Raw genomic sequence first — 26,411 nt, 5'->3', positions numbered from 1 at the left:
TACCGATTTCATGAACAACACCTCAGACTTACTTTCTCTTTCATTAGATCACCCACTTCGGCTTCACTTCTCTGCACACAAGTGAAACTCTCCCGCCACTTTATTTTTCATCCCAGCATCAGCTGCTTTTCTAAAACTTTTGTTGTTGTACTCATGCTTATTATTACTGTTGGAGGGAATTAACCCCCCGCCCCCCCCCCCTCCACTGAAATGGTTTCTTACCTAAATGAATTTGGTTTTGTACCAGCCCCGATCATCCCAAGTACTTCATGTCACACAAATAGGAGTGTTGCAAGTCATGTTAAGAGTTTTTGGTTACAGCTCATCATCGTCATAGGCAGTCCCTCGAGTCGAGGATGACTTGCTTCCACACCAAACAGTTCACAGGTGTTTCAATGAAGGACCTAATATTTCAGGTCCCAAACTAAATCTTGAAGGGTGGAAAATGCCTGTACGTGGATTTTTTTTTAACGTGGGGTGGCCGTTGCACACCAGCCACCACACAGGCTTGACAGAGTTAGGTGTTGGTCCAGTGACAAGGATTAACCAAGACAACTGAAGACCAGCTCTGCTGCACGGACCTAGTGCGCACGCATTTCGCAGCTGCTGGCTGTCCTGTCTGCCGAACTCAAGTGGCTGTTACTGTGGAGCCTAACTTATAAACTTTAGAAACGTAGAAAATAGTTGCAGGAGTAGGCCATTCGGCCCTTCGAGCCTGCACCACCATTCAGTAAGATCATGGCTGATCATTCACCTCAGTACCCCTTTCCTGCTTTCTCTCCATACCCCTTGATTCCTTTAGCTGTAAGGGCCATATCTAACTTCCTCTTGAATATATCTAATGAACTGGTATCAACAACTCTCTGCGGTTGGGAATTCCACAGATTAACAACTCTCTGAGTGAAGACGTTTCTCCTCATCTCAGTCCTAAATGGCTTACCCCTTATCCTTAGACTTTGTCCCCTGGTTCTGGATTTCCCCAACATCGGGAACATTCGTCCTGCATCTAACCTGTCCAGTGCCGTCAGAATTTTAGATGTTTCTATGAGCTCCCCTCTCATTCTTCTAAACTCCAGTGAACACAGGCTCAGTCGATCCAGTCTCTCCTCATATATCAGTCTGGTGAACCTTCGCTGCACTCCCTCAATAGCAAGAATGTCCTTCCTCAGATTATGAGCCAAAACTGAATGCAATATTCCAAGTGAAGCCTCACTAAGGCCCTGTACAACTGCAGTAAGACCTCCTTGCTCCTATACTCAGATCCCCTAGCTATGAAGGCCAACATGCCATTTGCCGCCTTCACCGCCTGCTGTATCTGCATGCCAACTTTCAATGACTGATGCACCATGACACCAAGGTCTCGTTGCACCTCCCCTTTTCCTAATCTGCCGCCATTCAGATAATTGCCTTCATGTTTTTGCCACCAAAGTGGATAACCTCACATTTATCCACACTATACTGCATCTGCCATGCATTTGCCCACTCACCTAACCTGTCCAAGTCACCCTGCAGCCTCTTAGCATCCTCCTCACAACTCACACCGCCACCCAGCTTAGTGTCATCTGCAAACTTGGAGATATTACACTTAATTCCTTCATTTAAATCATTGATGTATATTGTAAATAGCTTGGATCCCAGCACTGAGTCCTGCGGCACCCACTAGTCACTGCCTGCCATTCTGAAAATGACCCGTTTATCCCGACTCTCTGCTTCCTGTATGCCAACCAGTTCTCTATCCACGTCAATACATTACCCCAAATACCATGTGCTTTAATTTTTCACACCAATCTCTTCTGTGGGATCTTGTCAAAAGCCTTTTAAAAGTCCAAATACACCACATCCACTGGTTCTATCTTGTCCACTCTACTAGTTGCATCCTCAAAAAATTCTAGAAGATTTGTCAAGCATGATTTCCCTTTCATAAATCCATGCTGACTTGGACTGATCCTGTCACTGCTTTCCAAATGCGCTGCTATTTCATCTTTAATAATTGATTCCAACATTTTCCCCACTACTGATGTCAGGCTAACTGGTCTATAATTACCCATTTTCTCTCCCTCTTTTTTTAAAAAGTGGTTTTACATTAGCTACCCTTCAGTCCATAGGAACTGATCCAGAGTCGATAGACTGTTGGAAAATGATCACCAATGCAATCCACTATTTCTAGGGCCACTTCCTTAAGTACTCTGGGATGCAGACTATCAGGCCCTGGGGATTTATCGGTCTTCAATCCCATCAATTTCCCTAACACAATTTCCTGACTAATAAGGATTTCCTTCAGTTCCTCCTTCTCGCTAGACCCTCAGTCCCAGTATTTCCGGAAGGTTATTTGTGTCTTCCTTCGGGAAGACAGAACCAAAGTATTTGTTCAATTGGTCTGCCATTTCTTTGTTCCCCATTATAAATTCACCTGATTCTGACTGCAAGGGACCTACGTTTGTCTTCACTAATCTTTTTCTCTTCACATATCTATAGAAGCTTTTGCAGTCAGGTTTTATGTTCCCAGCAAGCTTTCTCTTGTACTCTATTTTCCCCCTCCTAATTAAACACTTAGTGCTCCTCTGCTGAATTCTAAATTTCTCCCAGCCCTCAGGTTTGCTGCTTTTTCTGGCCAATTTATATGCCTCTTCCTTGGATTTAACACTATCCCTAATTTCCCTTGTTAGCCACGGTTGAGCCACCTCCAACGTTTTATTTTTACTCCAGATAGGGATGTACAATTGTTGAAGTTCATCCATGTGATCTTTAAATATTTGCCATTGCCAATCCACCATCAACCCTTTAAGTATAATTCGCCAGTCTATTCTAGCCAATTCACGTCTCATACCATCAAAGTTGCCTTTCCTTAAGTTCAGGACCCTTGTCTCTGAATTAACTGTGTCACTCTCCATTTTAATAAGGAATTCTACCATATTATGGTCACTCTTCCCCAAGGGGCCTCGCGCAACAAGATTGCTAATTAGTCCTTTCTCATTACACATCACCCAGTCTAAGATGGCCAGCCCTCTAGTTGGTTCTTCGACATATTGGTCTAGAAAACCACCTCTAATACACTCCAGGAAATCCTCCTCCACCGTATTGCTACCAGTTTGGTTAGCCCAATCTATATGTCGATTAAAGTCGCCCATGATAACTGCTGTACCTTTACTGCACGGATCCCTAATTTCTTATTTGATGCAGTCCCCAACCTCACTACTACTGTTTGGTGGTCTGTACACAACTCCCACTAGCGTTTTCTGCCCTTTGGTATTCCGCAGCTCCACCCATACAGATTCCACATCATCCAAGCTAATGTCCTTCCTTACTATTGCGTTAATTTCCTCTTTAACCAGCAACGCTACCCCACCTCCATTTCCTTTCTGTCTATCCTTACTGAATGTTGAATACCCCTCGATGTTGAGTTCCCAGCCTTGGTCACCCTGGAGCCATGTCTCCGTAATCCCAGGCGGATATTCAGTTGTAAGGGTATTGGTTTATGCACTCGTTTGCATTTCCAACGGGATCTCTGGCTAGCAATTAAGAGTGTGAATGTCCCGATTATAGTTTTCCGTTCCTGTGTTCCTGTGAGCTGTTGCTGTGCGGTAATATCTTTGCCTAATCTTTGTGCTCTTTTCATTTAAGTTGTGCAGTTTCTTCTGCCACTGCTCTCAGTAGTGGGCCTGCAGTAAACATTCCTCATACTTTCAAAGCACGTCGACATACCGTCTTTGAAATGCATGCGCAAAATCCCGAACGTGCGACCTATCAAGTTCATCCGCAATGACGTGGAAATCCTAATTGCTGAGTTGGGCTTAATTGCACACCAAATGCCCAGCATTTCGCCTAAAAATTTTACAGCTGGTGCAAACAGGCATAGCAGCCTGTCATGTCTTTGGTCTGTAATGGATTGGTTGATAATAGTTTTGTAAGTGATGCTCCGATGGATTAACTCATTTTTGCACAGCTGGTTGGTTATAATTTCTGTGTTCTATATTTATCAAAATTTAGACAAAGTACAGAAAAACACTGATGTTAAGAACATCTTTAATCAAAGAGTGAGAACTGTTTGTAATAATCTACCTGCCCAGGAGTAGAAGAGACAGACAGATTGAGAGCAGTCAAAATATAAATGCATGCTACAATTGGAGGACTAGGGTACGAGAGGGATGAGTCTCGATTGAGAATTAATGTACCAGAGGGAGGGGCTTCAATGGGAGAGTTCATGTCCCAGAGGGATGGGACGAGGGATCTTTTGTGCTCCTTAATTTTGTTTCTGTTTTTTGTTCTTCGCACTGGCTCTACTTTTATTCAGTCCATTTATTGATTTTATTTCTGCAGGCACGTGCAAACTGGATTTCCCTGATGCAAACAAACTTTATTCCTTCCAGCTGAATGTCATGCCAGGTAATCTTTACTAACCTGATCATAGAACTGCTTGGCCGTGGTATAGAAACAATTAAGACCAAATTAATTCTGTGGCGTTTTTGCTGAATAAATCCAGGCCCGTGTGTGCAGCAGTCGGACTCCTTCACTGCTATAAGATATACAGTATATAATAGTGCTGTAGTTGACAAGTGGGGAAGCTGATTTATTCAAGATAGTAGAGTTCTCGCCTCTGATTCAAAAGGTTGTGGGTTCAAGTCCCACTCCAGAGACTTGAATACATAAACTAGACTGACACTCCCAATGCAGTACTGAGGGAGTGCTGCACTGTCAGAGGGTGAGATGTTAAACCGAGGTCGCTTCTTCCCTCTCGGGTGGATGTAAAAGATCCCATGGCACTATTTGAAAAAGAGCAGGGGAGTTCTCCTGGTACCCTGGCCAACATTTATCCCTCAACCAACATCACCGCAGGTTCCCAACATTGCAGCAGTGACTGCACTTCAAAAGGCACTGGCTGTAAAGCCTTTTGGGATGTCGTAGAGATCGCTATATAATTGCAAGTTCTTTCTTGCTATAATCTTCTAAAGTTCTCTAGATTCAGGAACCGTCCCTTTAGATTGAAAATTGCGCATTTCACTCTGCTTTTTAAGAATGGCGAGAGAGGGAAACTTGGGATTTATAGACCAATTAGCAAAACAGCTGTGGTTGGGAAATTGCTAGATTCTATAACTTAGGATAGGGTGACTGAACACCTCAAAAATTTTCAGTTGATCAGAGAGAGCCAGCATGAATTTGTGAAAGGTAGGTCATGCCAAAAGATGACTAAAGTGGTGGACTAGGTTAATGTCTATGGATGTTATTTATATGGACTTCCAGAAGACATTTGCTAAAGTCCCTCATAAGAGACTGTTAGCTAAGGTAGAAACCCACGGAACTGAAGAAAATTATTGACCTGGTTAAGAAATTGGCTGAGTGGCAGGAGACAAAGAGTAGGGATAATGGGTAGGTACTCAAATTGTCAGGATGCGACTAGTGGTGTCCCATAGGGATATGTGTTGGGGCCTCAACTATTCACAATATTTATTAACGACTTAGATGATTGTATAGAAAGTCATATATCCAAATTTACCGATGACATGAAGATAGCATTGTCAGCAGTATAGATGAACACACAAAATTACAAAGCGATATTGATAGATTAAGTGAATGGGCAAAACTGTGGCAAATGGATTTCAGTATAAGCAAATATGAGGTCATCCAATTTGGACTTAAAAAGGATGGAACAGGGTACTTTCTAAATGGTAAAAAAGAATAAAAACACTGGATGTCCAGAGAGACTTGGAGGTTCAGGTATATAGGTCATTAAAATGTCATGAACAGGTACAGAAAATAATCAGAATGGCTAATGGAATGCTGACCTTTATATCTAGAGGACTAGAGTACAAGGGGATAGAAGTTATGCTGCAGCTGTACAAAGCCCTAGTTAGACCACACCTGGCGCACTGTGAGCAGTTCTGGGCACCACACCTTAGGAAGGATATATTGACCTTGGAGGGAGTGCAGCGTAGGTTTACCCAGAATGATATCCGGACTTCAAAGGCTAAGTTATGAGGTGAGATTACACAAATTAAGGGAAGAGTGACCATAATATGGTAGAATTCTTTATTGAGATGGAGAGTGACACAGTTAATTCGGAAACTAGGGTCCTGAATTTAAGGAAAGGTAACTTCGACGGAATGAGGTGTGAATTGGCTAGAATAGACTGGCAAAGGATACTTAAAGGGTTGACGGTGGATAAGCAATGGCAAATATTTAAAGATCACATGGATGGACTTCAGCAATTGTACATCCCTGTCTGGAGTAAAAATAAAACGGAACCATGGCTAACAAGGGAAATTAAGGATAGTGTTAAAGCCAAGGAAGAGTCATATAATTTGGTTAGAAAAAGCAACAAACCTGAGGACTTGGAGAAATGTAGAATTCAACAAAGGAAGACTAAGGGTTTAATTAAGAGGGGGAAAATAGAGTACAAGAGGAAGCTTGCAGGGAACATAAAAACTGACTGCAAAAGCTTCTATAAATATGTGAAGAGAAAAAGATTAGTGAAGACAAACGTAGGTCCCTTGCAGTCAGATTCAGGTGAATTTATAATGGGGAACAAAGAATTGGCAGACCAATTGAACAAATACTTCAGTTCTGTCTTCACGAGGGAAGACACAAATAACCTTCCGATTGTGCGAGGGGATAGTAGGTCTAGTGAGAAGGAGGAACTGAAGGAAATCCTTATTAGTCAGGAAATTGTGTTAGGGAAATTGATGGGATTGAAGGCCGATAAATCCCAAGGGCCTGATAGTCTGCATCCCAGAGTACTTAAGGAAGTGGTCCTAGAAATAGTGGATGCATTGATGATTTTCCAACAATCTATCGACTTTGGATCAGTTCCTATGGACTGGAGGATAGCTAATGTAACACCACTTTTTTAAAAAAGGAGGGAGAGAGAAAACGGATAATTATAGACCAGTTAGCCTGACATCAGTAGTGGGGAAAATGTTGGAATCAATCATTAAGGATGAAATAGCAGCGCATTTGGAAAGCAGTGACAGGATTGGACCAAGTAGCATGGATTTATGAAAGGGAAATCATGCTTGACTAATCTTCTGGAATTTTTTGAGGATGTAGCTAGCAGAGTGGACAAGGGAGAACCAGTGGATGTGGTGTATTTGGACTTTTAAAAGGCTTTTGACATTCAAAAGGCTTTTGTCAAGGTCCCGCACAAGAGATTGGTGTGCAAAATCAAAGCGCATGGTATTGGGGGTAATGTACTGACGTGGATAGGGAACTGGTTGGCAGATAGGAAGCAGAGAGTTGGGATAAACGGTTCCTTTTCAGAATGGCAGGCAGTGACTCGTGGAGTGCTGCAGAGCTAAGTGCTGGGACTCCAGCTCTTTACAATATACATTAACGATTTAGATGAAGGAATTGAGTGTAATATCTCCAAGTTTGCGGATGACACTAAACTGGGTGGCGGTGTGAGCTGTGAGGAGGACGCTAAGAGGCTGCAGGGTGACTTGGACAGGTTAGGTGAGTGGACAAATGCATGACAGGTGCAGTATAATGTGGGTAAATATGAGGTTATCCATTTTGGGGGCAAAAACACGAAGGCAGAATATTATCTGGGTGGTGGCAGATTAGGAAAAGGGGAGGTGCAACAAGACCTGGGTGTCATGGTTCATCAGTCACTGAAAGTGGGCATGCAGGTACAGCAGGCGGTGAAGAAGGCAAATGGTATGTTGGCCTTCATAGCTAGTGGATTTGAGTATAGGAGCAGGGAGGTCTTACTGCATTTGTACAGGGCCTTAGTGAGGCCTCACCTGGAATATTGTGTACAGTTTTGGTCTCCTAATCTGAGGAAGGACGTTCTTCTTGTTGAGGGAGTGCAGCGAAGGTTCACCAGACTGATTCCAGGGATGGCTGGACTGACATATGAGGAGAGACTGGATCAACTGGGCTTTTATTCACTGGAGTTTAGAAGGATGAGAGGGGATCTCATAGAAACGTATAAGATTCTGACGGGACTGGACAGGTTAGATGCGGGAAGAATGTTCCCGATGTTGGGGAAGTCCAGAACCAGGGGACATAGTCTTAGGATAAGGGGTAGGCCATTTAGGAGAAACGTCTTCACTCAGAGAGTTGTTAACATATGGAATTCCCTGCTGCAGAGTGTTGTTGATGCCAGTTCATTAGATATATTCAAGTGGGAGTTAGATATGGCCCTTACGGCTAAGGGGATCAAGGGGTATGGAGCGAAATCAGGAAAGGGGTACAGAGGGAATGATCAGCCATGATCTTATTGAATGGCGGTGCAGGCTCGAAGGGCCGAATGGCCTACTCCTGCACCTATTTTCTATGTTTCTATATTCCCTAGAATTTAGAAGGTTACAAGTTAAGTGATCTAAGTTTTCAGGATATTAAGGGGAACAGTTAGGGTAGATATGGAGAAACTATTTCTGCTGGTTGTGGAGTCTAGGTCTAGGGGCACAGTCTAAGAATTGGAGCCAGACTTATCAAGAGTGAAATTAGGAAACACTTCTACACACAAAGGGTGGTAGAAGTTTGGAACTTTCTTCTGCAAACGGCAATTGATACTAGATCAATTAATTTTAAATTGGAAATTGATAGATTTAACCAAAGGTATTAAGTGTTTTGGGGCAAAGGCGGGTATATGGAGTTAGGTCGGTCGCAAATCAGCCATGATCTCATTGAACGGCGGAACTGGCTCGAGGGGCTAAATGGCCAACTTCTGTTCCTCTGTTCCTAAAAGTGTCACAATAGTTAAATGCTCTGCCTGGACCTTCATGTTTACACTGAGTTTCCTGATTTCAGTGTGTGGCAGTATGGACACTTAAATTGTACTAAGTGCTTTTAAAATTCTGCTCTGACAAAGACCCAGCATCTTCGGGACAGGAGGACAGAAAGAAAAAGTTGTGTTGCAGGACAGTGCACCTCGTAAAGGGAGCAGAGTACCATGAACGAGGGACAAATAGAGTCCCCACCATTTAAAGGGGGCTATGGTGAAAACCCCAGAGTTTTAAAAGGGAGCTTTCACTATTACTATGAATGTTGAGCCAATGTATGTCAGTGAGTACAGGGGTGATGGGTGAATGGGATATGGTGCTAGTTAGGACATGGGCAACAGAGTTTTGGATGACCTCAAGTTTACGGAGGTGGAAGATGGGAGGCCAGCTAAGAGTGGGCAATTGGGGAAAAGCAAACTTTGCTAAGCTGAGATGTGATTTAGCCAAAGTGAACTGGAAACAGCTACTTGAAGGTAAATCAGTAGCAGAGCAGTAGGGAGGCATTCAAGGAGGAGATCTGGAGGGTTCAGAGCAAGTATGTTCCCTTAAAGATAAAGGATAGGACTAACAAATCTCGACCCCCCCCCCCCCCCTCCGGTTGTCGAGGGGCATACAGGATAGGATAAAGAAAAAAATAGAAAGTGAGTGTAGAAAGTGCAGGGGTCAAATTTCAAAGGAAATTAGGAAAGCAAAGAGAGAGCATGAAAACATGTTGGCAAGTAAAATCAAGGAAAACCCACAGATGTTTTATAAATACATTAAGAGCAAGAGGATAACTACAGAAAGAGTAGGGCCTATTGGAGACCATAAAGGTAATTTATGTTTGGAGGCAGAAGACATGGGTATGGTTCTTAATGAATACTTTGCGTCTGTTTTCACAAAAGAGAGGGACGATGCGGACATTGCAATTGGAGGAGGTGTGTGAAATATTAGATGAAATAAACATAGTGAGAGAGGAGGTATTAAGGGGTTTAGCAGCTTTGAAAGTGGATAAATCCCCAGGCCCGGATGAAATGTATCCCAGGCTGCTAAGAGAAGCAAAAGAGGAAATAGCAGAGGCTCTGACCATCATTTTCCAATCCTCTCTGGCTACAGGTGTGGCACTGGAGGACTGCTAACATTGTACCCTTGTTTAATAAGGGAGAAAGGGATAGACCAAGTAATTACTGGACAGTCAGCCTAACCTCGGTGGTGGGAAAATTATTGGAAAAAATTCTGAGGGACAGGATAAATATTCAGAAAAGACACGGATTAATCAAGGGCAGCCAGCATGGATTTGTTAAGGGAAGGTCATGTCTGACTAACTTGATTGAATTTGTTGAAGAGGTGACAAGGAGGGTCAGTGAGGGTAGTGCATTTGATGTAGTGTATATGGATTTTAGCAAGGCTTTTGATAAGGTCCCACATGGCAGACTGGTCACTAAAGTAAAAGCCCATGGGATCCAAGGGAAAGTGGCAAGTTGGATCAAAAATGGGCTTAGAGGCAAGAAACAAAGGTTGACGAGTGTTTCTATGACAGGAAGGTTGTTTCCAGTGTGTTCCCCAGGGCTCAGTACTAGGTCCCTTTCTTTTTGTGGTATATATCAATGATTTAGACTTGAATGTAGTTGGTATGATTAAGAAGTTTACAGACGATACAAAAATTGTCTTGTGTGGTTGATAATGAAGAAGAAAGCTGTAGACTGCAGGAAGATATCAATTAACTGGTCAGGTGGGCAGAACCGTGGCAAATGGAATTCAATCCGGAAGCATGAAGTCATGCATTTGGGGAGGGCAAGGGAATACACACTAAATGGTAGGACACTGAGAAGTGTAGAGTGCATGTCCACAGATCCCTGAAGGTAGCAGGCCAGGTAGATAAGGTGGCTAAGAAGGCATACGGAATACTTTCCTTTATTATCTGAGGCATAGAATACAAGAGCAGGGAGGTTATGCTTGAACTGTATAAAACAATAGTTAGACCACAGCTAGAGTACTGCATGCAGTTCTGGTCACCATATTACTGGAAGATGTGATTGCACTAGAGAGGGTAAAGAAGGAGATTTATGAGAATGTTGCATGGACTGGAGAATTTTAGCTATGAGTAAAGATTGGATAGGCTGGGTTTGTTTTCTTTGGAACAGAGGAGGCTGAGGGAGACCTTATTGAGGTGTATAAAATTATGAGGGCCTAGATAGAGTGGATAGGAAGGACCTATTTCCCTTAACAAAGAGGTCAACAACCAGGGGGCATAGATTTAAAGTAATTGGTAGGAGGTTTCGAGGGTGGTGGGGGTCTGGAACTCACTGCCTGAAAGAGTGGTAGAGGCAGAAACCCTCACCATGTTTAAAAAGTACTTGGATGTACACTTGAAGGGCCATAACATTCAGGGCGATGGACCAAGAGCTGGAAAGTGGGATTCGGCTGAATACCTCTTTGTCGACCGGCGCCAACACGATGGGCCGAAATGGCCTCATTCCGTGCTATAAATTTCTATAATTCTAAGGCCCCAAGTTTCCACATGATTTGCTCCTGATTTTTAGGAGCAACTGGGAGAACGGACTATCTTAGAAATCGCAATTCTCCACATTTTTTTTTCTGCAGTTCTAGTCAGTTCGAACAGTTTCACTTTGGAACAGAATTTTTTCTTCAAAAGGGGGCGTGTCCGGCCACTGACGCCTGATTTGAAAGTTTCCACAGTGAAAACGTACTCCAAACTAACTTAGAATGGAGCAAGTGAAGATTTTTGTAGAACTGAAAAAACCTTGCCTACACATTAAAAAATCAGGCGCAGGTTACAAATTAGGCGTCCAGAACGAGGTGGGGGGGGGGGGGGGGGAGAAGGGAAGTCATTAAATTCTACAATAAATCCTTATTTATACTTATACAAATATTATACAAATAAATCCAACCTGAATAAACATTTATAAGCAAAGAAAAGATTAAATAAACCATCTTCCTACCTGTGTGAAAGTGCGTCAGGCAGGTTCAGTCAGCTCAGCGGTATGGCATCGTTCCCGCGAACGGTAGGGAGGGAGGGCCCGACCGACGGCAGGGGGGGAGGCAGCCATTCCCGACGGCAGGGGGGAAGGCCGTCGGGAAACGGCTGCCTCAACTTCTGAGGCTTCCTGCAGCCTTCTCACTGCTGCAAGAAGCCTCAGTGCTGATCATGGAAGGGCAATGTGCTTTTATTAAAAAATGTTCAAAAATTAAACAGCTACAAAGAACTACAAAAATGGCCGAATGCCAATGTTTCCTTCTCACTGCGCGTGCGCGAACGCTGCAACGCACACGCGCAGCGTTGCCGGCACGAAAAAAACTAATTTAAATGGTACCCGCCCCCTCCCACTTACAAAATCGGCGCGAGTGGTAGGCTCCGCCCCCTGGGCCAGCGCCAAGCTGCCATGGAGCTGCAGGGCGCTCCAGAATCGCACGTTTTTTTTCAGGCGCGGTTTTCGGCGTGAAAAACGGGCGTCCAGCAGATTTTTTGTGTCCTCCTTACAACTTGCTTTCCCACCCATCTTTGTATCATCAGCAAACTTGGCTACATTACACTCGATTCCCTTCATCCAAGTCATTAATATAGATTGTATATATTAGTGGCACGCCACTAGTTACCATTTGCCAACCGGAAAATTACCCATTTATCCTGACTCTCTGTTTTCTGTTCGTTAGCCAATCCTCTATCCATGCTAATATATTACCCCCAGCCCCGTGAATTTTTATCTTGTGCAGTAACCTTTTTACGTGGCATCTTATCGAATGCCTTCTGGAAATCCAACATGATTTCCCTTTCATAAATCCATGCTGACTCTGCTTGATTGAATCATGCTTTTCCAAATGTCCTGCTACTGCTTTCTTAATAATGGACTCCAGCACTTTCCAATCCATTGGGACCTCTCCAGAATCCAGGGAATTTTGGTAGATTGCAACCAATGTATCCACTATCTCTGCAGCCACTTCTTTTAAGACTCTAGAATGCAGACCATGAGATCCAGGGGATTTGTCCACCTTTAGTTCCATTATTTTACTGAGTACTTTTTCATTAGCACGTTGGAAAGGAAAGGGAGATTGCAGATGCGGTGATAGTTTGCAAGGGGGGAGCGGTGGTCTGGGTTGTGTTTTTGAGGAGTAGGGTGATGACAGCAGATTTGAAGAAGTCCCTAAGAAAAGAGAACCGTTAACAATATCAGTTAACATGGGGGCCAGAAAGGGAAGTTGGGTAGACAGCAGTTTAGTGGAAATAGAGTCGAAGGAGCAGGAGGTGGGTCTCATGGGCAAGATGAGCTCGGAGAGGGCATGAGGGGAGATAAGAGAAACTAGAGTTCAGGGCGAGGACGGAGGGAACCTTAGGGGAAATTTGGCCCGGTGGGCGAGGGAAGTGGCAGAGACAGCTGAATGGATGGTTTCAATCGTAGTGACAAGCAACATGAGCTCTTTGCACTTCTGGTTGGAGGTGAAGATAGGGGAGGCAGGGGAGAGGGGTTTAAGAAGATGGTTTACAGTGGAGAAAAGAACTGGATGTTATCTTTGCAATCCAGGATGATCCTGGAATAGTGAGCCATTTTGGCAAACATGAGCAGGAAACAATAGTGCTTCATGATTATATGTGGTCCAACCAGATCTGGCAGTGAATGGCTAAATCAGTTGTCTGCCATATCCGTTGAAGTTTACATCCCTTGGACTTAAGGGATCGGAGATGAAGATTGTACCATCTCTGCAAATAAAGTGCTTCTGTGTTTCTGAAGTACCTGTCTTAATACTTTGCCTGTTCAACTTAAGGGGAAGCACAACGATCCTTGATTTTTATTGCCAGTTTGGCGAACACGTGGAGAAGACACACAAACGAATTTGTTAACAACAGAGGTTGCTACTGAAGTTGCCTCACATCCTGATGACCTGTTTAATACACTGTAAATTACAACAATAAATTACATTCATATCGCGGCTTTAATGTAGTAAAGCATCCCAAGGCTCTTTACAGGAGCATTAACAAACAAAATTTGACACAGCCACATGAGATATTAGGGCAGGTGGAGATAGTTTTTAAGGAGAGTCTTAAAGGAGGAGATAGAGGTGGCGAGGTGTAGGGAGGGAATTCCAGAGCTTAAGGCCTTGGCAACTGAAGGCATGGCCACCAATTGTGGAACGATTAAAATCAGGGATACCTAAGAGGCCAGAATTGGAAGAACGCAGATATCTCGGAGGGTTGTGGGGCTGGAGAAGATTACAGAGATTGGGAGGGGCAAGGCCATGCAGGGATCTGAAAACCAGGATGAGAATTTTAAAATCAAGGAGTTGTTTAATTGGGAGCCAGTGTAGGTCAGCGAGCACAGGGGTGATGGTTGAATGAGATTTGGTATGAGTTAGGACACGGGCAGCAGAGTTTTGGATGATCTCAAGTTTACAGAAGGTAGAACATGGAAGGCCAGCCAGGTGTGCGTTGGAATAGTCAAGTCTAGAGGTAACAAAGGCATGGATGAGGGCTTCAGCAGCAGATGAGCTGAGGCAGGTGCGGAGTGTTTATGTCTGGTTGATGCTGGTTACTTTCTCTGGCTTGTTGCATAAAGTCTGCAAAAAAAAAATTGTGGTCTTTAGGAGAGATCCACTTGTGCTTTTTGAAGGCTTGCTGAACATGATATCCCAGTTTGCAGGAGAGAAACTTCTCCATGAGCTAATACACATCAGTACAGGGGTCAGAGCAATTATTGACTGAAATGTGGCAAGTATTGCCTTAGTATTCTTGCAGTGAGCGATAATAAAATATTGCATGTGGGTGTGGGCTGGTTGTGATAGCAGAGCTGCCTTCACTGGTATATTGTGAGGAAATTTAATATCAGGATAACTGCTATGAAATTGTTGCTGTGATTACACCAAACACGTTTTATTAAACACTGATACCTGTCCTCATTATGCTTACTTCAGCTCTGGCTATTTCTATTTTTGCTGATTTCCTGTAACTACCTGACAGTAATTACTGCTGATCTTGTGGAGCCTGAGGAGCTGTGTTTGTGCCTATTGATTATGAGGGGGTGTGTTTGTGCGTCGGTCGTTCAGGTATGCTTTTGAGTCTTATGCTTTTGGTCAGGAGGCTGTGCGCTTGTGTTTTTCGGATGTGAAGTCTGCGTTTGTAGGTCGGGGTAATGGATAATCAGAGCTCTGGGTAATGGATAATCAGAGCTCGGGGTAATGGATAATCAGAGCTCGGCGTAATGGATAATCAGAGCTCGGCGTAATGGATAATCAGAGCTCGGGGTAATGGATAATCAGAGCTCGGGGTAATGGATAATCAGAGCTCGGGGTAATGGATAATCAGAGCTCGGGGTAATGGATAATCAGAGCTCGGGGTAATGGATAATCAGAGCCTTCTTCCAACCAACCGTTGCTGGCACTAGGGTTGTGATGCTCTGCTTTGCCACTCTGCCCAGGTAGGTTCGCTGAGTATCAAGAGCAGAAATTTCCAGCGGCAGCACAGAGTGGGATGAAGCAGCGGTGTCGAGTACGAGGTACAGTTGGGTCCGTCACTGAATGAAACACATCCTTTATGATAAAATGTTTTCTGACAACGCTCCTGTGAAGCACATTGGGAAGTTTTACGACAATTAGAGGTGCTATATAAATGCAAGTTGTTGTCACCTGCAATGGCTTCTCATTCTGCTCCTGCACCATTACCTCTGGTGTCCCCCAAGGATCTATCCTTGGCCCCCTCCTATTTCTCATCTATATGCTGCCCCTAAGTGGCATCATCTGATAACAGCGTCAGTTTCCACATGTACGCTGACAATACCCAGCTCTGCCTCTCCACTACCTCTCTCAACCCCTCCACTACCTCTTTCAACCCCTCCACAGTATCTAAATTGTCACACTGCTTGTCCGACATCCAGTACTGGATGAGCAGAAATTTCCTCAACTAAATATTGGGAAGACTGAAGCCATTGTCTTCAGTCCCCGACACAAACTCTGTTCCCTAGCCACTGACTCCATCCCTCTCCCTGGTAACTGTCTGAGGCTGAACCATACTGTTGCAACCTTAGCGTCATATTTAACCCTGAGTTGTTCATGGACTCTTGCACCAAAAGCTGGTGTGCTATCCTGGGGTATAACAGTGGTACACATTCGCATATACACTGTGCACACATTCCCATGTACACCGTGCACACATTCTTGTACAGCCTGCGCATGTTCCCATAAACTGTATATACATTCCCACACATATGGGAAGGTCATTTCAGACTAACTTGATTGAATTTCTTGAGGAGGTAACGAGGAGGGTAGATGAGGGTAGTACATTTGATGTAGTCTACATGGATTTTAGCAAGGCCTTTAGAAACATAGAATCATAGAAATTAGGTGCAGGAGTAAGCCATTCGGTCCTTCGAGCCTGCACCATCATTCAATAAGATAATGGCTGATCATTCAGCCTCCGTACCCCTTTCCTGCTTTCTCTCCATATCCCTTGATCCCTTTAGTCGTAAGGGCCATATCTAACTTCCTCTTGAATACATCTAACGAACTGGCCTCAACAACTTTCTGAGGTAGAGAATTCCACAGGTTAACAACTCTCTGAGTGAAGAAGTTTCTCATCATCTCAGTCCTAAATGGCTTACCCCTTATCCTTAGACTGTGAACCCTGGTTCTGGACTTCCCCAGCATCGGGAATATTCTTCCTGCCTCTAACCTGTCCAATCCCATCAGAATTTTATATGTTTCTATGAGATCCCCTCTCATTCTTCTAAACTCCAGTAAATACAAGCCCAGCAGACTGGTCAGGAAAGTAAAAGCCCATGGAATCCAAGGGAAAGTGGCAAGTTGGATCCAAACTTGGCTCAGTGGCAGGAAGCAAAGGGTAATGGTCGTCAGGTGTTTTTGTGACTGGAAGGCTGTTTCCAGTGGGGTTCCACAGGGCTCGGTACTAGGTCCCTTACTTTTGTGGTATATATCAATGCGTTAGACTTAAATGTAGGGGGCATGATTAAGAATTTTGAAGATGATACAAAAAGTTGCCATGTGGTTGATAGTGAGGAAGAAAGCTATAGACTGCAGGGAGAAACGGACTGGTCAGGTGGGCAGAAAAGTGGCAAATGGAATTCAATCCGGAGAAGTATGTGGTAATGGATTTGGAGAGATCGAACAAGGTAAGGGAATACACAATAAATGATAGGATACTGAGAAATGTAGAGGAACAGAGGGACCTTGGCGTGCATGTCCATAGATCCCTGAAGCTAGCAGTACAGGTAACCAAGGTGGTTAAGAAGGCATATGGGATACTTTCCTTTATTAACCGAGGCATAGAATATAAGAGCTGAGAGGTTATGCCACAACTATATAAAACACTAGTTAGGCTAGAGTACTGCGAACAGTTCTGGTCACCACATTGCAGGAAGCTGTGATTGCACTAGAGAGGGTACAGAGGAGATGTACAAGGATCTTTTCAGGATTGGAGAATTTTAGCTATGAGGAAAGATTGGTTAGGCCGGGGTTGTTTTCTTTGAAACAGAGGCGGCTGAGGGAGACTTGATTGAGGTGTATAAAATTATGAGAGGCCTACATAGAGTGGATAGGAAGCACCTACTTCCTGTTACGCTCATATTAAAGGATGAAACTGAGTACTGTATGCAATGAGTAAGTGTGACCTTAGCTCCTTTAATTAAACTCCAGAGTGTTGGTACAGCGTGGGAGGCCTGCTTATATGCAATGCTCCCAAAGGATGCTGGGATCCCTTGGGACTCCAACAGGTAGGCCCTCTGGTGGTGGTGTGATACAGATTGTCAAGGGTTATATACATACCATCACTCCCTCCCGAAGTCAATAGTACACTTATTTACAAGGTGAGACGATCTGGAGCTTTTTGCTCCCTTGTCAATTGTCTCGGTACAAATGCTGGTGTAGGTAGGTTGGTTGGTTCTTCACTGGGCTGCTGGGGATGGTGAGTTCGGCTTCATGGTCAACCGTGATGTCGGTTGCCACTTGTGTGTGTGTTGGAGGGTCAAAGTTGGTGGTGTCTTCTTCGGGTTGTTCGTAGCTGTTGGTGAACCGCAATTTGGTTTGGTCCAAATGCTTTCTCCACGTTAGTCCATTGGCCAATTTGACGTGAAACACCCTACTCCCTTCTTTGGCTATTACACATTCAATCCATTTTGAATAAGCATCCACAACATTTTGCCTAGAAACGGGCCCGCAAAGTCCACGTGGATCCTAGACCACGGTTTGGAGGGCCACGACCACAAACTTAGCGGTGCCTCTCTGGGTGTATTGCTCAGTTGAGAGCAAATGTTGCACTGGCGCACGCATGACTCTAAATCTGAGTCGATGCCGGGCCACCATACATGGGATCTGGCTATTGCTTTCATCATTACTATGCCTGGGTGGGTGCTGTTTAGGTCGTGTATGAACATTTCTCTGCCTTTCTTGGGCAAGACCACGCGATTACCCCACAAAAGACAGTCCGCCTGTAAGGATATATCGTCTTTGCGGCTTAATCGCTTCCTGCATCGCCGCTGGGACACTGGACCAGCTCCCATGGAGGACACAGTTTTTTTTTTACCAGAGACAGTAAAGGATCCTGGCTGGTCCAGGTCCTGATCTGGCGGGCCGTAACGGGTGATTTTTCGTTTTCGAATGCATCCATCACCAAGAGCAAGTCTGCAGGCTGTGCCATTTCCACCCCGGTGGTGGGCAATGGTAGCCGACTGAGAGCAGCAGCGTAGTTTCCTGTGCCTGGCCTGTGGCGGATTACATAATTGTATGCCGACAGCGTGACCACCCATCTTTGGATGCGGCAGAGACATTGGTGTTAATCCCTTTGCTCTCTGAGAATAGCGATATGAGCGGCTTACGTTCAGTTTCTAGCTCAAACTTGAGACCAAACAGATACTGGTGCATTTTTTTCACCCTGTAAACGCACGCCAGAGCTTCTTTTTTAATCATGCTGTTGTAGGCCCTTTCGGCCTTGGACAGATTCCTGGACGCATAGACGACCGATTGCAATATTCCCGATTCGTTAACCTGTTGTAACACACACCCGATGACGACGCATCGCAAGCTAGCACTAATCGTTTACAGGGTTATACAAAACAAGCAGTTTGTTTGAACATAACAGATTTCTGGCTTTCTCAAAGGCAGCCTCTTGTGAATTCCCCCATGTCCAGTCATCTCCCTTGTGCAGTAGCACATGTAGGGGTTCTAGCAAGGTGCTTAACCCAGGTAGGAAATTACCAAAATATTTGAGGAGTCCCAGGCACAACCACAGCTCCGTCACGTTCTGTGGTCTTGGCGCATTCTTGATGGCCTCCGTCTTGGCGTCGGTGGGTCTGATGCGATTCTTCTTCCTAAGAACTCGATCTCTGGCGCCAGGAAAACACACTTCGAGCGTTTTAACCTGAGTCCCATGCGATCTAGCCAACTTAGAACCTCTTCCAGATTCTTCAAGTGTTTGATGGTGTCCCAACCTGTGACCAGTATGTTGTCCTGGAAAGCCACGGTTCGTGGAACCGATTTTAGCAGGCTCTCCATGTTCCGTTGGAAAATTGCCACGGCCGATCGAATCCCAAACGTGCGTGTTGATGCAGGTGAGGCCTTTCGAAGATACCTCTAGCTCCTGCATCATGTAAGCCGAGGTCAGGTCCAACTTGGTGATCGTCTTTCCTCCAGCCAGGTTCGCGAATAGGTCATCTGCCTTGGGTAGCGGGTACTGCTCCTGTAGCGAAAAACGGTTAATCGTTACTTTATAGTCCCCACAAATTCTGACTGCCGTCACCTTTGAGTACCAGGACAATCGGACTGGCCCACTCGTTGAACTCCACCGGCGCGATGATGCCTTCTCGCTGCAGCCTGTCCAGCTCAATTTCCACTTTCTCTCGCATCATACACGGTACCGCCCGTGTCTTGTGGTGGATGGGTCGTGTACCGGGAACCAAAGTGGATCTGCACCTTCGCCCCATCTAGAGAAAATTCCAATGCCTGGCTCGAACAACGATGGGAATCTGCTCAGAACCTGGGATGTGAGGCGTCGTCGTCCTAGTTCCAGCAGATTTTTTTCTGCCAGCTTTTGCCGAACAGTGTGGGGCCATCCGCTGGCACGATCCATAGTGGGAGTCCGTGCACTGCTCCATCATAGGATTACAGGGATCAGCTCTTTGGTGTGAATGGGGCTAAGTTTGGGCCTGTGTGTCTTGTTACTTCACAGCCTATCAAAGGCCTTTTTGCTCATTATAGACTGACTCACACCCGTGTCCAGTTCCATGGATACTGGAATTCCATTCAGTTCAACTTTTAACATGATCGGTGGACATTTTGTGGTGAAGGTGTGTACCCCGTACACTTCTGCCTCCTCGGTTAGAGTCTCTAGTTCAGCCTGATCCACCGTGGATTGATCTTCCTCTGCAACGTGGTGGTTTGCAGCTTGTCTGCACATTCGCTGGAGGCATCCCATTGTTCTGCAGCCTTTGCACGCATAGTGCTTGAAGCGGCATTGATGGGCTCAATGATCATCTCCACAATGCCAACAAGATGTTAACTGCCTCGCATTAATGATTGATGACGGACGCTGGGTCATCTGAGGTCGTGCAGCGGCTGCCGTGTACATTCTGCCATATGCATTCCTGCTTGAAAACGACGTTACTTTGTGCACAGTATTAGCCAAAACCTCTATGCTGCGCGATTTGTTTGGTGTTATCGCTGGTGGACATAAATGCTTGGGCTATCGTTATGGCTTTGCTCAGATTCGGTGTTTCAACAGTCAATAGTTTGCGAAGGATAACCTCATGGCCAATGCCAAGCACAAAAAAGTCTCTCGGCTTTTGTTCAGGGAATCCATCGAATTTGCAATGTCCTGCAAAAGGCGCCTTAGTTTGGCGACGTAGCTCACCTTCCTGGCCCTCCGACCTTTGACACGTGTAGAACCGATACCTCGCCATCAAAACGCTTTCCTTCGGATTTAGGTGCTCCCGCACCAGCATACACAATTCTTCATAGGATTTGGTTGTTGGTTTCGCCGGAGCTAGAAGAGTCTTCTAGCTAGAAGGTTGTTGTTCCACAGATGGTAAGGAGGATCGCCCTTCGTTTGGCAGCGTTCTCGTCCCCTTCCAGCTCGTTGGCCACGAAGTATTGGTCGAGTGTCTCCACAAAGGTCTCCCAATCGTCCCCTTCTGAGAATTTCTCCAGGATACCAACCGTTCTTTGCGTTTTCACGCAGTTGTTCGGTACCTCGTCACCAATTGTTACGCTCACAATAAAGGATGAAACTGAGTACTGTATGCAATGAGTAATTGTGACCTTAGCTCCTTTAATTAAACTCCAGAGTGTTGGGACAGCATGGAAGGCCTGCTTATATATAGTGCTCCCAAGGGATGCTGGGATCCCTTGGGACGCCAACAGATAGGCCCTCTGGTGGTGGTGTGATACCTGTTGCCAAGGGTTACATACATAACACTTCCCTTTTTTTTGGCTTTCAGAAGATTTTTTAATAACAATCAAACATGACAGGCCGAGCGATCAGCTGGTCACCACAGCGCTGCACACAACCCCAGAACACCGGACCGGTGAGCATGTCACGGTGGAAGAGCTGCTGCTGGCATTCCACACAGTGACTCGGACTGATACTATCGAGCTGCTTGCTGCGTGAGACATCGTGTGAGGCACTCTGTGCGGTCGCCGGTTACAGGCTGCGTGCGAAGAGTGAGAGACAGACCCACCCCCTCAGCGGATCCACCTGTTCCCCTGTGAAGGGCCGGCTCCTTACTGCCCACTATTAATGCTGCACTTGATCCAAAGCAACGTAAAAGCTCTTATCATCCAGACAGTGCCAGCCAATGGGGCCAATCTCACAGTCAGCACAGACCAGGTACTTGATGTTGTTTACGTTCTTCGTGAAGCCAACATTCTCAAATGCGTCATCGACGAACCAGTGCTCTTGTAGAGTGACCCCTTCGACTGAGCTGCCCTCAGTGCCCAGTGCCACTTTCTGCCACATGGATGGAAGGAAAAGCTCTCTTCGGCGGTCCCCGGGCTCAGCACCCAGGGGCCGCAGCGCTCACACACTACCGCCTTGTCGTTGGTGCCGGCCGCGCTCACCAGGCTAGAGGAGTGGGGCCCAACCCCGGGGCCTGTCCGCTCTCCCGCCGATCCACGGCACAAAAAAATTTTACCTTGCGGCTAGCAGAGAATGGTTTCGATCCATTTACCTCTGAGTTATGGGCCCAGCATGATTCCGCTGCGCCACTCTGCTCTTCCCTTAGCATAGCTTTGAAGTAATTGGTAGAAGGATTAGAGGGGAGTTGAGAAGAACCTTTTTCACACAGAGGGTGGTGGGGGTCTGGAACTCACTGCGTGAAAGAGTGTTAAAGGCAGAAACCCTCATCACATTTAAAAAGTACTTGGATATGCACTTGAAGTGCTGTAAACTGCAAGGCTACTGACCGAGAGCTGGAAAGTGGGATTAGGCTGGATAGCTCTTTTTCAACCCGCGCAGACACGATGGGCCGTATGGCCTCCTTCTGCACCATAAATTTCTGAGATTCGACAGCATACACATTCCCATGCATCGTATGCACATTCCCATAGAGTCCAAGCATGGGCCTCCCTCACACCTCGAGCGTGGACTATACCCACCATAGAAGTCCCGCTACCCCAGCCTGGCAGGTGAATGGTTATTGCCTATTTGATGGTGACAAATGTAAGGTACTGCATTTTAAGTGAATAAATAGCTTGTTTGGATACACACTGATGGAATACTGATTAACATGCAGCCAGCAAAGTATCTGTGACCACATGTGTGAAGTGCAGAGACACAAATAGAATGTGTGGGTGTGTGACTCACTCGATGGAGTGAAAGGCCAGGAAAATGGCAGTCAGCACACTTTGGAGTACTGCACTATTTGCTTAACTAACTTACTGACACTAGAAAGGGTACAAGCAAGGAAAGCAGGGAGTTGGCGGTTAATAAATAATCTGCAGAGACTAGGGCAAAAGAATACCGAAATTCAGCTTAACATTGGTAAATGGGAACCTTCTACAAGTCATAATGTGAGGGTTAATTCAGTTGATTTTTCTTTTTAAAAAAAAAATCAACTTGAATTCTACGATTTGAAAAAAGCAGCACAGACATCAATTTTAGCACAATTTCAGCTCAAATGATCAGATCTTGGATACGTGTATGGATTTTAAATCTGTGTATACAGCTGCTGCGGAAACTGCGTACATGGAGCACGCGGAAACTGCGTACACGGAGCACACGGAAACTACGTGAAACCTGCGTACAGGGCGCACGCGGAAACTGTACAGGGTGCACGCGGAAACTGCGTACAGGGCGCGCATTGAAGCCGCGTACATTGTGCACACGGAAGCTGCATGGATGGAACGTGCAAAAGACGGGCACATAAAACATGCACAAGAAGGACAAGGCTTTGACCTTGTATTTAACTCCAGCGACTAGAGCGCAAAAATCTAGACAGACACTCCAGTACCATACTGAGGGAGTGCTACACCGGAAGAGATGGCGTCTTTCAGATGAGACGTTAAACCGATGCCCCGTCTGCCCTCTCAGTTAGACGTAAAAGATCCCACGTCATTATTTTGAAAAAGGGCAGCAAGTTAGCCCTGGTGTCCTGGCCAATATTTATCCCTCATCCAACATCACTAAAAACAGATTTATCTGGTCACTATCACATTGCTGTTTGTGAGACCTTGCTGTGCGTAAATTGGTTGCCACGTTTCTTATATTACAACAGTGACTAAATTTCAAAAGTATTTAATTGACTGTAAAACACTTTGGAATGTTCGGAGGTTATGAAAGGTGCTATATATCAGCCATGATCTTATTGAATGGCAGAGCAGGCTCGAGGGGCCGAATGGCCTACTCCTGCTCCTAAGTCTTATGTTCTTACGTTCGTAAGTTTTTTTTTAAACTGCAGCCCTGGGTTTGAGGTGCTAGTGGTGATGTTTGTTGAATAATGTCACACTGGCACATCTTAAAATGGCTTCTCATATTTGTATTAATGCGTTGCTTTAACCATAACACGAGCAACACCAAAGGTGTTGTTGCTGCTTTGGATCTTGAAAATCCACATTAGCATAATGCTGTGATGTGATAGTGTATTTAAACTTTGTTAGAGATTTTTTAATAAATATTTTGCCTCTGTTTTTACAGAGGAAGGTAACAGTGAGACTGTCGGATTATCTGAGGAGGGTTTGAACAGTCACCACTGAAGAGAAATATTCAAAAGCAAATGTATTTCAAAAGCTAATGGAACTAAAGCAGAAAATTACTCTGACCCAGACAGTATTCATCCCAGAATATGAGGGAGGAGGCACAAACCATAATTTTCCCCAAACCCACGGAAACAGGAACTGGGTGATGGGACAGGAGGGCGAGGAATGTTACAGCCCTGTTTAAGATGGGGGGAACTGCAGTAGATGTATATATGGATTTTTACAAGGTGTTTAATATGGTTGAACATAGAGACTTCTTTCATAAATTAAGGTGCACAGTATTAAATGGAATGTAGCCACATAGAGAGGTGGCAAGTGACCGAGAGCAAAGTGTAGGTGTACATGGATGTTTTCAGATTGCCAGGATGCAGTTTAATGCAGAAAAATGCAAAGTATAATTTGGAAAAAGAACAGTGAAAGGAGGTAGAATGAAATTATAAAACCCTAAATAGTGCAAGAACACAAAGATTGAGGGGTGCCGGTCCATTGATATTAAAAATGTATTGCAGGCAGAATAAGTCATCAGCCTAAAGGCAAATGGGATCCTTGGTTTTATACAATGGGTATTGATTGCTAAAGCAACTCATTGAGGTTGAATTTGTACACGGCATTGTTAACCAACAGGTATTGAGTGCGGTTCTGGCCACCCCAATACAGGATGGATATTAGAACCACGGAAAGGGGACAGCGAAGATTCACTCGTGATACCAGGAATGAGAGGTTAGAGTTGTGGGAAAAACGGTAAAAATTGGGGCTTTTTCACTGATACAGAGAAGGTTAAGGGGGAATCTAATCGAGAGTTTCAAAATTATGAAAAATTCGGAAAGGTTAAAATAGTGACAGATTGTTCCCACTGGTTCGTGGATCAGTAACGCAAGAACGTAAGAAATAGGTGCATGAGTAGGTCATTCGGCCCTTCGAGCCTACTCCGCCATTCAGTAAGATCATGGCTAATCTTCTACCTCAATTCCACTTTGCCATCCTATCCCCATATCCCTTGATTCCCTTAATATCCAAAAAATCTATTGATATCTCTCTTTGAATATATGCAAAAACTGAGCATCCACAATCCTCTATGCCAGAGAATTCCAAAGATTCACAATCTCTGAGTGAGGTAATTTCTCCTCATCTTAGTCCTAAATGGCCATCCCCTTATTCTGAGACTGTGACTCCTTGTTCTAAACTCCACAGCCAAGGTAAACATCCTCCCAGCATCTACCCTTCTACCCTGTCAAGCCCTGTAAGAATTTGAAATGTTTCAATTAGATCACCTCTCATTCTTCTAAACTCGAGGGAATATAGGCCTATTCAATCTCTCCTCATGGGATCATCCCCTCATCCCAGGGATCAGTCTACTGAACCTTTATTACATTCCCTCAAAGCCAAGTCTATCTTTCCTTGGGTAAGGAGACCAAAACTGCACACAGTACTCCAGGTGTGGTCTCATCAAGGCCCGAAACAATTGCAAGAAGACTTCTTTACTCTTGTACTCTAATCCCTCTGTAATAAAGGCTAACATACCATGTGCTTTCCTAATTACTTGCTGTTAACCCAAATGTTAACTTTCTGTGATTCATGTACAAGGACACCCAGGTCCAAAGTTCCCTCTAATTTTTTGGGAACCAAGCAGCCCCTTTAAAGGGCTGCGCGGCCCATTCAAAATTCCGCACTTGTGCAGTTTTTTCTATTTGAAAGCCGTTGAGCCGGCTGTGCAGGACCTTCAGAGCACTGTGTAGTGGTGCAGCTTAAAGGGTACATTGTCCAGGCCCGTCTCAATACCAACATTTCCAAGTCTCTCACTTTAAAAAAATTCGGCTTTTCTATTTTTCCTACCAAAGTGGATAACTTCACATTTCTCCACATTTTGGGTTCAAGTTTTGGGCAGCGCCGAGAACGGCGCAGCCCCGCGAACCACGCCTGATTTCCGCGCTCAAAACCGCGCCTAAAACTTACCTCGGTATTCTCCCCGCTGCTGGAACGTTCCAGGCCCTTGGCGCAGCGCAGCACAAACTCTGGGGGGTGGGGTGGAGCCAGGTCCCAGTGCTGAAAACAGAGTGTGCGCGCATGTGCAGTAGCTCCAGGCCGCCGAGGCTGTGTGGGAGGGGCCCGAAGCACGCCGCCCCAAGCCCTGGCCGAATGGGCTCACTGGGGCGGCGAAGATTGGACTCGGGCCTCCCTCCTCTTCATCTTCAGCTCCTGTTCTGGCTCTCTTTCCACTCCCCCCCACTCCAGGTCCGGTCCGCTCCCCCGCCCCGTTCAGCCGTTCCCCCTCCCTCCACGTCCTCGGCAGGCTCTGCCCGCCCGGCATCTTGCCCAAAGTCTTCGGCCCCGCTTCCTCTTGGCGGCCGGGCCTGTTCAGACTCCCCCCCCCCCCCCCACTCCTCTCCTCCCCACCTCCTCTCCTCCCCCCCCCCTTCTCCTCCCCCCCCCTCCTCCCCCCCCCTCCTCTCTCCCCCCCTCCTCTCTCCCCCCCTCCTCTCTCCCCCCCTCCTCTCCTCACCCCCCCTC

General features: G+C 45.5%; 1 protein-coding gene across 4 annotated transcripts in view; it reads left to right on the top strand.

The window, feature by feature from the left end:
- The window catches only part of ube2f (ubiquitin-conjugating enzyme E2F (putative)), a 160,195-nt gene that overhangs the window by 60,680 nt on the left and 73,104 nt on the right, over nt 1-26,411 (top strand). For 2 of the 4 annotated variants that reach the window (XM_070876094.1, XM_070876097.1), the window contains exons 3-4: nt 4,318-4,383; nt 24,528-24,623. In XM_070876094.1, the coding sequence (XP_070732195.1) occupies nt 4,318-4,383; nt 24,528-24,623 (162 nt within the window). Of the gene's footprint in view, nt 1-4,317; nt 4,384-15,124; nt 15,203-24,527; nt 24,624-26,411 lie in introns of all 4 variants that reach the window. The other 2 variants (XM_070876095.1, XM_070876096.1) reach the window with 2 other exon arrangements.

The sequence above is a fragment of the Pristiophorus japonicus genome, chromosome 3 (genome assembly GCF_044704955.1).
Source record: "Pristiophorus japonicus isolate sPriJap1 chromosome 3, sPriJap1.hap1, whole genome shotgun sequence".
In the NCBI taxonomy this organism is placed as follows: domain Eukaryota; kingdom Metazoa; phylum Chordata; class Chondrichthyes; family Pristiophoridae; genus Pristiophorus; species Pristiophorus japonicus.
Note: the sequence above shows the minus strand (reverse complement) of the source record. Positions and strands in the feature narration are given on the sequence as shown.